Raw genomic sequence first — 14,506 nt, 5'->3', positions numbered from 1 at the left:
GTAGTGACGTCTGGTGGTAAACCCATTCTTCACTAGATTTGACCCAAAAAATACTTTGGTCTGCCTCGGACGACCAGGTTTGCATAAAACAATAGTAATCTTTCAAAATATTCTCCAAAATAGCGTTTTGGAGCCTTTGAAAAGAAAAAAATGTTCGTAGACATCATATAATTGCATCAGGCGCGGGCCATATGTGAAATCTTTTATAACCCGAACCTGAGAGAATTCACAGACTAAAATGTATAGTCACGTGACCAAGTCAATTGCTAGGAATCAAATGTGTTCGCCTTTTTTTTGACAAAACTGTCTTGTTTTTGGGTAGGCTAATTTAAGACTTCTTAAGTTAAAAGAAATCCAGACCATAGGCCTATGATATTACCTTACGAATCGTATTTGTGCAGATTTTTAACAAAATCTCTAGAAGACGGTTTACCCCCACAAATAGGTAGGCCTATAACGTCCTCTTACGATTACTTTATACTACCAAAATGTTGACTAAAAACCTTGTGAATGTATTTACACAAATTGTGAATGTATTTACACAAAACTGAAGTGACATTCCCTCTTGAGGTCATGTGAGGTCATATTGTCAAAAATTGGCCAACCAACACAACTGATAATATCAGGACAATCGGCCGACGTTCAAATTCAATGTAGAACGACTATTGCAGCTTTGGGGTTTTATGTTGGAAAATAAATAGAGGGATGCACATGTATGTCCCCGATCCTGATCTAGCTAAGCTTATCTGCTATTGCCAACAAACCAGTCAGGAATTTGAGGACGTACCTCCCCAGATAGATATTAAATCTTACCTGCCATTGCTGACAGCATCACAACCAAAGCTGCTGCTACGTCCATTGTCCAAGATGCAGTGAATTCTGGGTGCAATCGCACTACGATGTATCACGACTCATGCACACACCAACGCGAATTAAAAGACTACGCATTAAACCACTGAACAACACTTGGGTAACAGCCTCAACTCGAAACTTGCCCAAAACTTTGTCTGATTAGTGCAAGGATTGGCAATCCGTTAAATTGTTTGTATTCATCAGATACTCACACACCACAACGATGAGGAATGCGTCTAAAACGGTACCGTGTATGACGCTATGATCCAGAGTCTGTTATGTTGATCGTATATCACCGAGTATACAAACCAAGGCACAGCTCGCACCAGCAACAACGCAGCCGTGTACCACGGAACAGGCTTACGTCATAGGAAGCCTAGCCAATTATGAACTAGCCTGGAACGTTTAAAATGAAACGTGAAATATTGCAATAAAGAAGTTTTATCTTTGATATTAACGTGATCATATGATATTGATGGGGACGTTAGAAGGCCTTGAAAAGGCGACTAATTAAAAAGCATTATGCCCTGTAGCCAACAAGCTTGCTCAATTAACGAACCTTCACTAATGAGTTTTTGGAAAAAGGTGAAGCGAGAGCGCAGACATTGTAATTAAGACGTTTTGTCCGTGATATTAACGTGATCGTAGAATAATGATGGGGAAGTTAGAAGACCTTCAAATGGCGACATATTAAAACGCATAATGCCCTGTAGCCAACAAGCGTGCTTCAATTAACGAACCTTCATAATTAACCACAAATGAAATTTCGGAAAAAGGGGAAGCGAGAGCGCAGATATTGTAATTAAGAATTTTTGTCCTTGCAATTCATAGTGTTTACATAAATAATAATTCGAAGGCATCATCAGCAGGCTATCAAAAAAGCAAAATATTAAAACCAATTTACTCGCGCAGTATGGACAAAGGGCCTTCCCATATTTTTTTTTATTCATTTAAACTTCTTAGCCTATGATAGAGATGTTTACATTTGAGAGGTTATAAGAATTAAAACAAATCGAAAAGTGAAAATACATTGTAATTGAAGTGTGGCATTATATATCCTTCGACAACTATTCACAAGAAAAGAACAGAAAATGTAATGTTCTCTTATGCATAACAGAGGTCTCTATGGAACAGTGGCATTATATAAGCGCCTAGTATTGAAATATTTCAATATTTTCGGTTGATGTCAAGCATGGGCGTAAATCCTGCAGGTCAAGGGGAAGGACATATCGCCCACACATCACGACAAGGGGTTAGTTTTGAGGTGGTGTACGTGTTCTACGGGTGGGCGTGTGGGTTTACATTTTACACATTGTGGACCTTGAACAATAGAAGACAATAGGGTCAACGATTGACCGAAGGTCCACTTTTGATTTGCGTGTACAAAACACATGAGATGTCTTCCAAAAAGAACTGGCCAGGATGAGTACAGAAACGTTATGGGCCAATGCATGCAGGAAACGACCAAAATCCGTCGGGAATTGGCTGACTCATATAGTGAGGTTAATAATAGTAATGTGGCTGTTTTTTTCTTAATAGTGTTAGAAAATAATGAAGTAGAAAATTGCAACGAGTTATAATTGGCTATGGTTGCACTACTTTGATTAACTGAAATATATTGTATTCAGTATAATTGAAAGATTTTCCACCAGAAAGCGGTAAAAAAACAAATTGGAATTTCTAAGCGTTGTACCCAAAAGTTTTTTTTGTGGTGGTGGTGGGGAGGGGAATCCCCTGGCCATGGTTTCCCAGAATTGGCGGGATATTGTATTGCCTTCCATATACTTGTGTACAAAACATAGGAATGATCACGGTATAGTGCATCTTATAGGGATTACACCGTTGATACTAGAATTGGCAATGCGTTATTACTTAACTAATTGCGCATGAAGGTTACTGCTGCCTGCCTGCTGTCAATTAATCAGTCTGCCGACATGGTTGACCTTACATTATTATAATTAACGGCCATGTAAAAGAAATTACTATATGAAGTCAAAGCACTGTCTGTAATATTACATCAGTATATGACGGAAATGACGGAATGACGGAAACATTGTACTTTTACCCAATTTCTTTCATAGTATATGCAACATTTACAAATATTACAAAACAAAACTTCCAAATTATTACCAAATATCGTACTTGATTAGTGCTTTCACATCATGGTACTTGCCGTCAGTTTTAAGAAAAAGTAGATTTTTTTTGTAGCAATTGTTAACGGTGGTTGTCCAACCATCACTGGGGAAAAAACTGACTATTTTTTTCAAATACCAACTCCAATTCACCAAAGATAGTTTGTCCACATTTAATTTGCGATCAGTTACACATCCGTAAACGGGTGCAAGCCACCTAGTCTGGTTCCCTGAACTGAAAATTCCTTGCCATCTGTAAATTACTGCGTCTCGTCTGCAGTAGCGTCAAGGAATCGGACTACAATGATTTTTCCTTGTATTTTTGCAAGTATTAATGACCACAAAATTTAGCTAGGTCAGTGTAACAATATTTGCTACAAAATACATCATCTCAAACTTCGTCCATTTCTACAAAAATACAACAAAAGCAAATAATCTATATTACCTATAAATACAAATGAAATAGGAACAAACATTTGATGATATACATGTGTCACCATATTTCAGTCTGTACAGATCAGATACCCTTTATTCATTTACTAGGATGACTAACTTATAGCAGCAGCAGCAACAGTAGCAGCAGCTGCAGCAGCAACATCAGCAGCAGCAGCAACAGCAGCAACAGCTGCAACAACAACAGCAGAAACAACAGCAGCAGCAGCAACAGCAGCCAGGAGCAGCAGCAGCAGCAACAGCAGAAAAAAAGCAACAGCAGCACTATCAGCAGCAGCAACAACAACGACAACAATATCAACAACAGCAGCAGCAGCAACAACAGCAACTACAGCACCAGCAGTAACTGCAGCACAAACAGCAGCCAGCAGCAGCACCAGCAACAACAGCAGCATCACCAACAGCAGCAACAGTAGCAGCAGCTGCAACAGCAACATCAGCAGCAGCAGCAACAGCAGCAACAGCAACAGTAGCAGCAGCAACAGCTGCAACAACAACAGCAGAAACAACAGCAGCAGCAGCAACAGCAGCCAGGAGCAGCAGCAGCAGCAACAGCAGAAAAAAAACGACAGCAGCAATAACAGCAGCAGCAGCAACAACAACAACAATATTAACAACAGCAGCAGCAGCAACAACAGCAACAGCAGCAACAGCAGCACAAACAGCAGCCAGCAGCAGCAGCACAAACAGCAACAACAGCAGCATCACCAACAGCAGCAGCAGCAACATCGCAGCATTAGCAGCAGCAGCAGCAGCAACAACAACAAAAGCAGCAGTTACAACAGCAGCAGCAGCAGAAACATGAGTAGCAACAGCAGCCAGCAGCAGCAGCAGCAGCCTGCAGTAGCAGCAGCAACAACAGCAACAGCAGCAACAACAGCAGCAGCAGCAATGGTTTCAAAATGGGAGAAGGTTTATTCAATATTACGGAGAAGGTTCTTCTTACAAGCCGGGTTCAATTTAGCTCAATTTGTGGTCTCCCGCTCCAGTTGCTTGGCATCTTCGCCGTTTGGTATAATGCCGGCAAGATAAGGCATGGTGGCCTTGACGAAAGACTACCCATGTATATGCTCGCACGCACACGCACGCACGTACGTGTACATGCATGGAAAGCGAGCTCTGTGACTTTCCATTTTTAATTTTTTTTTAGCTAATTTGATTCGTGCATTGTTTTGGCATGGATCGAACATATTTCAGGTTGGAAAATTATTCCCATGGCATGTAAAACAAAATTAGGCATCATGCCGATGGGGGCGAAGATTCCCGAATTAACTGCGCGCAACCACAAACATCGTCACCGTGCACGGACGGTCACCACGGCCGGCGAGTACAAGTGCGCGCACAATGCCCAGCCAACAACGATAATTATAACCGTGCGTGCATAATTACGCAAACACACACGCTTACACAAGCATATAAGTGGGGTACTTCCTTCGTTCTCGTGTACTAATGCCAAAATGCTCTTATTTTAACCAGAGTTGTGTCCGACGGTCGATTATGTCCGCCCCATTGTGTCCGACGGCCGATTATGTTTTGAAAAAAAATATATATGTGTATTAACAAGCAATGGCAGCCATTTTGAAAAGTTAGAAATTACTCGTCTACCAATAGTAACTTTTCAAATTAGAAATCTGCGACGGCTCTATAGCCAAATATCTGCAGTTACAATCCAAAGATAATTTAATAATGTCAGTACACAACCAAATGAATCCGGCGTAATCGACCATCTAAATACAATAGGTTGGACGTATCCCGTCGTCGGACACAATGGGTCGGACATAATCGGCCGTCGGACACAATGGGTCGGACATAATCGGACGTCGGACATAATGGGTCGGACATAATTGGCCATTGCTCGTCAAAATCTGTTGTCGGACGTAATCGACCAAACGGCCATAATGGTCGTGAACAGACGTATATCACTGAGTACAAAACGCCACTCGCTCACCTCAGCTGCAAAGCAGCTGCAGACCGCGAACAGACTGACGTCATAGCAAGTCTAGCCAATCGTGAACGAGCAACGAAAGCAGAAACGTTTCTGATTTGTTCAATCTTACAGTATAGGTGGAGCTAACGCTGGAAGCGGGTAACGTAACAACCAATGGGTATCCCCCTTGTAATTACAGTTGCCAATTTTTACAAAATAGCTTGTGGAGAAAAAGGACCATCTTGACGACCATCGCAGCCATAAACATTCACGAATGGATATGAAACGGTGCGGCACCGTGTACGGCGGAAACGGCTTCCGGTAATAAACACAGAATCCTCAGCAGCAATCAAGGTTGGTCTAGATAATTACACAACCGTGTATACAATGAACCTTTAGAAAACGATACGCACCAGGAGGGCCGTAATGTGAAAGATATTGTGTCTTCGATGTTCAGGGCAGTGTTGATAGGATACGCCGTCAGAAGGAATTGAAATATGAAATATTAAATCCAATCACTTGGTGACAATGGAAGGGAAGCCTTAATAGTCATTTGCCCATAGATTCCATGCATAAATACATCCTATCCGGTATAGATGCAACTTAACGGAGCGTCGCGATCCGATTTGTACACTTGGCTCAGTGATTATGATACTGAAACTTCTACCTTTAAGCTCCTTGTCTCAGGGTCTCATTGCCTTTAAATTATATACAAACAGCTAGTAAACAGAGCAAAACAACGAAAGTATTGTGTAGGATGGGGCGTTGGGTTATATAGGAATGTGTCAGTGTTGCTGGGCGCTCTCTGGTGGTAAAATAAAGTTGGTACAGACGATAACAGTACCTTGATTACGAGACTTTGCTAAACACGCGCAAAGAACAAAGTCGGATTTTATTCTCTACATTTCTGGTGTATGTTATCATTACAATCAAATGTTGGACAGGCAGCAAGTCGTTTCGCCCACCTCATATTCAATACGCAAAGAACATCAACTGATAAATTAAATATTAAACGAGTGCATGTTTTCTATGTGAGATTTCACAAGCATTTCACAAGCATGTACATATTCACAGAGCGTAACAAGCATTTGAATTATAATTGAACAATATTGGTAAGTATGTGCTTCAATGAGATAAAGATTCCTTCCCCTTAGCTTCTTGTTATGGCAGCTCGGTATCAAATGAACATCACACTATTAACATGTGGTCATATTCATGTTGTTTTCTTCTTATCAACACAAATTGACCCTCCACTCTATTTGATCTGGATAGTTATGATAGAAATTAGGGTATTTTGATGTCCTATGCATCCTAGCAATTATGCGTGGCAATGATATAATTGAAAAATGATTGTCCAACACGTACCATACTAATTTACTTTGCTACACATCATTGTATACACGAATTTGCATTTAAATGTTTTCCATATCGAACACAACAAATACAAATTTCAATACAAATGTTACATTACGGCAGCAATACACTATACACCTTATACCAAAATATACACGTAAATTATTGTATGACTATTTGATATCGCGAATTCACCTTCTTATATTTACAGCAAAATACCTCAGTTAATGAAATGCTTAAACATAAAAAAACCAAAGAACACATTTAACACCGGTTCATACTCGGCACGCAAAAGAACGCGAACGCGACTTTGTTACGTCATGCCAAGTTTTCCTGTCACAAATTCGCAAAAGTTTAACACCTTTTAACACAAACACATTTCGTAGCGAACGTTTTCCCGACGTCAAATGCGCTTTACAATTGCAAACCTGTAAAGTATGAACCGGACTTTACTCAAAAAGTTTTGAGCGTAATATCAGTGTTTGAATACTCGTACCCGTACTCTCTCTTACTCCACTCTATTTGATCCGGATAGTTATGATAGAAGTTAGGGTATTTTGATGTCCTATGCATCCTAGCAATTAGGCGTACCAATGATATAATTGAGAAATGATTGTCCAACACCATACTTATTTACTTTGTTACACATCAATGTATACACGAATTTGCATTTAAATGTTTTCCATATCGAACACAACAAATACAGATTTCAATACAAATGTTACATTACGGCAGCAATACACTATACACCTTATACCAAAATATACACGTAAATTATTGTATGACGATTTGATATCGTGAATTCACCTTCTTATATTTACAGCACAATACTTCAGTTAATGAAATGCTTGAACATAAAAAAGCAAATAACGCATTTTACACTGGTTCATACTCGGCACGCAAGCGAACGCGCACGCGACTTTGTTACGTCATGCCAAGTTTTCCTGTCACAAATTCGCAAAAGTTTAACACCTGTCATAACATCAACGCATTTCGTTGCGAACGTTTTCCCGACGTCAAATGCGGTTTGCAATTGCAAACCTGTAAAGCATGAACCGGACTTTACTCAAAAAGTTTGATCACTAAAAATAATTGAATTCTCGAGATGGTTTTGCAACTAGCCACTGCGACCTTCTTTTTTTTGTCTGTGAAGTATCACCTTTAACAATTCGTACATGTATTTATATAGAATACTGTATGGAAACTTTCTACATTGTATTGAAGATTTACGATAAAAGCACAATAAACAGCGTAATATCAGTCTTTGAATACTCGTACCCGTACTCTTTCTTACTCGAGTACACGCAAGTACTCGGCCCGAACTCGACTATTAGTGCTCGAAAAAAAAACTGAACTTGGCCCGTACTCGATTCTTTGTACTCGAATTTTGCCCGGCCTTGATGGTTTGGTGTTCGGTACTGGACTCCTGTACTCGGGAGTAAAAATCGAGTACATTTTTTGTTAATCGATTCCATAGCTCAACCTGTAACGCAACGCTAGCGCAGTTTCAGTCTGTATTACGGCCAAGTCTAGTTCCCGCCTCTCAAATTACTACTAACATTCGAAGTCGTAGCAGTGATGATTCGCGAATGTGGAGTCAGCCAAGACCATGCTTCTTATGTCAGCTCGCCGCATCACGGTTACCAGTGAGGCCATTTTCGGGATTTTCCCAAGCAAAATCCTTGTCCCTCTGCACATGCAGTGTTTCGTGAGCACATTTCAAGCACAGGTATTGTCCGTTGCCTAGGGAAATCACAGTGTACTTGGACTCGGCCCGTGACTCAGTCTCTAAAGTACTCGGAGTACTTGTACTCGGATTTGAGGACTCGACTCCAACACTACGATATATGCAATTATAAAAAACTATAGAACAAAAATACTGCAATAGTTTAAGACGTTTCTATTTAGAGCAGAAATACTTACAAAAAAACACACACATACTTTACTTTCATTATTCATGAGGTAATTTTTTTCTTTTTTGACATTTTTTCAATTTCAAATAATGTTGCATTCCACGAACGAAACTTGGAGATAATAGGTTCATTTATTGTAATATACAATGTGAGCATTACCCTAGTGTATTTTTCCGCGAGATGCTTATTTATTTAAAGACAACAAAACTCATAAGAGTCGGTAGTGATTATTCTAAATCTTCAGTGTATTCTTGCTTTGTCATAAATATTCCTCCCACCAAACATAGTACATGTATTTATTTTCAATCTTAATATTATCAACCGTCGCATTAACCTTTCTATAGAGTGAAATTTTGTCAGCGCTGTTGGAGAGAATCACCTTATTGCTTCAGCTGAATTAATCACGGCGACATCCAAGCAGCTCCAATTGCAGAGCACCGCCATACACTTCAGTAGGCTCAATGCGCACTACCGTGGCCTCCACACTCTCATCAAACAGGTTAGTGACCGGGGTGTCGTCATCAGTGTTACCGATGAACACCTGAAATGAATTCCAACGCAATCAACGAGCATTTGTAACAAAATAGCCTACTTGTCGTAAAGTCTAGGACCAAAACTACCAACACATTGGCATTATTTCCTGAAGGGGTGTTAATGAATGTATAAAGTAAACTGTTTGTCCTGGGTAGGGACTCACTTTTTAGATCATGTTCAGCCATATAGACATCTCTTGACTGGGCTTATTATGGGTTTCTTTTTCAGCTTCGGAGCATTTTGCTTTTGGGGGGGGGGGATTTTCTCTTCAATAATATTTCTATGAGAGTAAGTTGCATCAATCTTTTCTGATGTTACTTTTTGGCTGCTACTTCGTGTCAAAAAATGTCCTGCTCAAATCTCATCGTCTTGCAAATAGCTAAGTAAACTCACTCCATACAATTTGTCAATCTTGTTCACATGATCTGAAAGTATTGTTGGTTCCATTTACGTTTTTAATTCAAGACACAATTTTAGAGTAGCCCATTGGTTGCATTAGCATGGAACCAAACAAAGTCGCACAGAATGCAGTTGCCATATTGCAATAGAGACCAAACAAAATATGATAAGAAAAAAATACGTTTAAATTTTTTTTCAAAACAGTTTAAACAAAGTTAAATTTATCTTACAGCAAGACTTGGTTAGGATTGATGTTTACCTGGATGTTTCCTTTTCCATCTGTTACGTGTTTACGGTCGAAAGAAGGCTGCTGCTGATACGCCACCTTGTACCGCTTCACATATATATAGCCGCTGCCTTTTGTGGTGACTCCAGTCACCACTGTACTCTGGACGAGGTCCACCTCGATCCAGGGATTGGCGTCGTCACTGTACACAGAGTGAAGAGAGGACGAGGAACAATGAAATAACAATACTCCACAAACCCGGTTTGAGGGATGGATTTGAAAATCGAACACAATTATTGAAACTCGTTACAGTGTGCAAATCAAATGCACATGAGTCCGGGTTGGGCTTAGGCATGGAATGAGATTTTTTTGTAAAATGACAAGGAAACCAAAACAGAAAAACAATGCGAAACTAGAAATGTGGTCGTGGACAAACACAAGCTGTTTCGGATATTTGAAATACTCTGTGCACGTGATGAACAATCATTGACGTCACTCAAAATGACGTCTATAACACCACATTATGTGTACATGTCAAGTTACAACCAAATCGAACGATAGGTCTGTATAAAATATAGGCCTATAAAGAACAAAATGCCCCTTTAAGTGACGTCACGTGACTCATCTCGGCATTGGTACGATCACAAATTTCTTCTAGGACCATCTGTGGATGGTAGTCTAGGTGTGTACCAAGTCTAACGTCGAACGGTTTTACAAAGGTGTCAAAGTAGAGTGTTTTAAAACGTGTACAAACCCTTTGGGGAAAAATGCATCTTTAATGTGAGGTAACCCGACACCTGATGACGTCACGATCACGAAATTCTTCTAGGACCATTTGTGGGTGGTGGTCTAAGTATGTATCAAGTCTGAGGTCGATCGGATTTTTAAAAAAAGTGCCAAAGTGGACTGGTGGAAGAAACGTGTACAAAACCTTTGGAGAAAAAGTCTGAAAAAGGAGAAAAGAAACAAAAAAGAAACAAAAAAGAAACAAACAATTTTAACAAAAAACAGAGCTGTTTCGGTGTGTCACCGAAACAGCTAACAAAATAAAACAAACTGTACAAAAACAAAACCCATTTATGCAATTCGCTCTTTTCACGCTCCGCCATTGGGCATGCACAGCCTCGATCTGGCAACTTTACACAATAAAAATAGCTGGTTCAGTGATCTGAACCCCGACACAGGAATCACTGAACCGGCTATATTTATTGTGTAAGGTTGCCAGATCGAGCCTCTGCATATCATGGCGGAAGAGTGAAAAGAGCGAATAACATATTGTTAACTAAACACAATAAGGAGCGTTTTGTGACATTGTAATGATACAGCGTGAATAAAGATATGGCAGTGAAGTGTCAGGTGTGGCATCTCCCCTTGATACCTACCTCAAGGCTATCCATCTTTTGTTGAAATGGTTGAGGCGTCCATAACGGGCAGCGCAACAGTCGCTACTACTGGACGCAGTGATTCGATTATCTCGGATTGTCCCGTCCTCCATACCAAGGGGTTGCGGACTGGAACACACTGCTGGTAACAAATGAGTAGGCAAATGAAAGACTAATGCATATTGATAAAAAAATATACATTATTGTGAGAAAGATAATTTGATCCTCAACTTTGTTTGGGAGTAAAGCGCATAATCATAACTGCAAATTTCACCTTACCAAAAATCAGATTGATAGTAGGGCCTCGTTATTGCAAATAGGAAAAAAGCCTTCTCCTCCCTCGAAATTGGCAGTGAAATATTTTTAATTTGGGAGAAAATTCAACGAGCATGACCAGCTTGGGGAAGGATGGGTTTCTCCGTACCAGCTGGTGTAGGTTTCCCCGTACCAGCTAGGGTAGGTTTCCCCGTACCGGCTGGGGTAGGATTCCCCGTACCATCTGGGGTAGTTTTCAGATTGATAGTAGGGCCTCGTTATCGCAAATATAAAAAGCCTCCCCCTCCCTCGAATATGGCAGTGAGAAACATTTTGAAAGGGGAGGTCTTCTCAATACGTCAGGGACATGTTTGCAGATCTGAAGACAGTTTTACAAAAAATACAAACAGCTTGGTCAATTATAGAATTAAAATGTATCATTGTGATATACTTGATATATATAAGTCGTCTATGCCATATAGGCCTAAAATGAATTTTGGAATGAAAACCAATCAGAGTGCTCGGATAAAAATTCGCGTCATGAAAAATTTGCGAGTTGAAATATGTTGAACTTTTACGAATTCGCAGCGCGAATACTTGCCACGACGTAACAAATTCGCGTTCGTTTTCTCTTTCGCGCAGAGCATGAACCGGTGTCACGGTCTCACTTCTCCGGCGTGCTAGCTTCTCCAAGAGGGAAATTTCGCTGCAACACGCATGCACAAAATTGCGCAGTAGTGTACATTTTTGCCAACTTTATTTGTGTGCTGAGTTCTTTGGGATGGTGCACGTAAGATCTTTAGATATTGTATGTACACGTTACTGGGTACCAGTCGAATCCAGAATTTTGGTAGCGCGGCGCACCCGCTCGCAACTCCCAATAACCAAAAAGACTTGATGCACATTTGTTTAAACCGTGGTGGTTGCAAAAATAAAGACAAATTGGACATGTGATGGACCGCGAACGAGCAAGGAACACAGACCAAGGATTTCGTTCTTAATTATTCCTCAATGAACACGCACACGTACATGACGCTGGGATCACAAATCAGAATGCTAGTTGCAAGACCCACAGGAAGTGTTATATAACACATTCTTTGGTGTTCCTCACTGTGTTATTTATGGACTTGAGAACAGCCCCAAGAAAAGTAAGCACAGCGGACACTTGAGCATGTATCGTGCTCATGCAACGTGCCATGTAACGTGCTCAAATATCCGCCGAATCAACCCGGAGAAGCTAGCACGCCGGAGAAGTGAGACCGTGACACCGGGCTGATGCTGTGTAAAAAATTGAAAACGTTTTCTCCAGGTCGGTAATTTATCAGAAAAAGTCAGCATCATTTGGTCTTAGAACTAGACTACGCGCATTGCAGCGATATTTTTCGTGCCTGGAACCAGTAACCGGTTACCGTACGCAAAACAATTACCGACTTGGCACAAGGTCTAGGAGATTGCAAAAAAACACCTGAATTTTTTTTTCAAATTGGGAAGAGTCGTGTAACATTTTTAAAGCAAACAACCTTACAGGAAACATATTTCATTTTAGCAGGCGTTTAACGTCATTTGCAGTCTTCGATGAACCTTGATATTCGGTAAACAAAAAAGTTCGATCTCAATACAATACCTAACCTTGTAATAGAACACATCCACATGCTTGTAAGTCATACCTAAGGTATGGGTAATCGTAGGACGACTACCCGCTAGGGTGGGTTGCTTCCTTCCCGGGCAACGCTTCCGTATCTCTTGCATGACTTGCTTCATCCAGTCATCCGGATTATCAGGATCAGGTTCCGGTGGGGGACCGGAGTAACACACCCTCTGCTGGCTCTCCACACCAACCAACAGCACTTTGGAATTAATTAAATTAAAACATAGATGCAAGCCAATAATGCCATGATGGTCGCTCTATAAACCAATGTGGCTAATAAAATATCAACTTGGTATTTTTTACAACTATACGACAATCAGAAGGAAACAATGTTTGTTTCAGGTGTAAGCCTACTGCATTTTGGGCCATTCAAAATGTTCGATGTTTTTAAATGTCGAAATTCATTTTGTTCAATTAAAAAAATCGAACATAGCTCTTCTGACTTGACAATTCAACTTTCTGCATGCGTTCCAATTCGTAAACTCTTTGCCCTGCGATGGCCCTTGGAACGACATTTTAATATTGACCTTTCTAATATGAACCTTGCAACTTCTTAATATTGACGTTGTACCTTCGCAATATGCACGTTGCACGTTGCTTAATATCGCATTGTGGAAGTTTGTTCTTTCTTAATTTGAATGTTACAACTTGTTAATATTCACGTTCGATCTTGTCAATGGCATTTTGAACGTCGGCAAAGTAGCGCAATGCCATCCTTCGCAATGTCGACATTAGGTTATGCAATTACATGCAGCTGGAGCTGCCTGGGGTTTTTGTTGTATGAAATGTGAGTCATGAATATTGAACTTCGTATTTGTAGAGTTTTGTTCAATCAATATTTACAGAAGTTATTAATTCAAAAAAAAAAAGTTAGTGGCCTGACGTTTCGACCCTAACAGAGTCTTTCTCGAAGGCTAAATGACAAGACTATAAACATAAACAGGTACATGTATACATTACTGATGTAACAAAAGCAGTCAAGTGGAAATAGATGATATAGAGGAATATACACAGAGAAAGCAGGCGGCTGAACAGAAAGGAGGGTAACAAAAGGGAGGGAAATTGGGGGAAGGGGATGGTTGACCACAAGAGGTGGGGAACACAAAGGACAAAGTCAATGATGGGGAGAGGGAGAGAAAGGTAGTTAATTTGTGAATGAGGCAGACTGGGGGGGGGCTTATCTGTGGTAAAAAGGAGAAGGCAAAGACAAAAAGTTATTAGTCATTTCCTTCTTGGATGTTCAGACCATGGGGTTGAATGGTCTGAAGACATCTCATCCATAATTTCTCTCTTCTCAGACGAACAATCTCTCTGTGGTTTCCTAGGGCCTCAATGCCCTGTAAAATCATGTCAGAAATTGAGTGATTAGGAAGATTGAAATGATGTCTTATGAGTGTATCCAGCTTATGGGTGTTGACTGTGGATCTGTGGC

At 40.4% G+C, this 14,506-nt stretch overlaps 1 protein-coding gene across 1 annotated transcript; it reads right to left on the bottom strand.

The window, feature by feature from the left end:
• Positions 1–9,027: 9,027 nt before the first annotated feature.
• LOC119731506 (EGF-like repeat and discoidin I-like domain-containing protein 3) lies at positions 9,028–13,788 on the bottom strand. The gene is made up of 5 exons (XM_038204681.1): positions 13,737–13,788; positions 13,094–13,273; positions 11,172–11,313; positions 9,823–9,991; positions 9,028–9,171 (listed from the first exon to the last, which is right to left on the bottom strand). Exons 1-5 carry the CDS (start codon positions 13,786–13,788, stop codon positions 9,028–9,030), a joined length of 687 nt encoding a protein of 228 aa, XP_038060609.1.
• Positions 13,789–14,506: the final 718 nt, after the last annotated feature.

Source organism: Patiria miniata, unplaced genomic scaffold, assembly GCF_015706575.1.
Source record: "Patiria miniata isolate m_02_andy unplaced genomic scaffold, ASM1570657v1 HiC_scaffold_1, whole genome shotgun sequence".
Classification (NCBI taxonomy): domain Eukaryota; kingdom Metazoa; phylum Echinodermata; class Asteroidea; order Valvatida; family Asterinidae; genus Patiria; species Patiria miniata.
The sequence above is the reverse complement of the archived record's forward strand: the minus strand, read 5'-3'. Positions and strand labels throughout refer to the sequence as shown.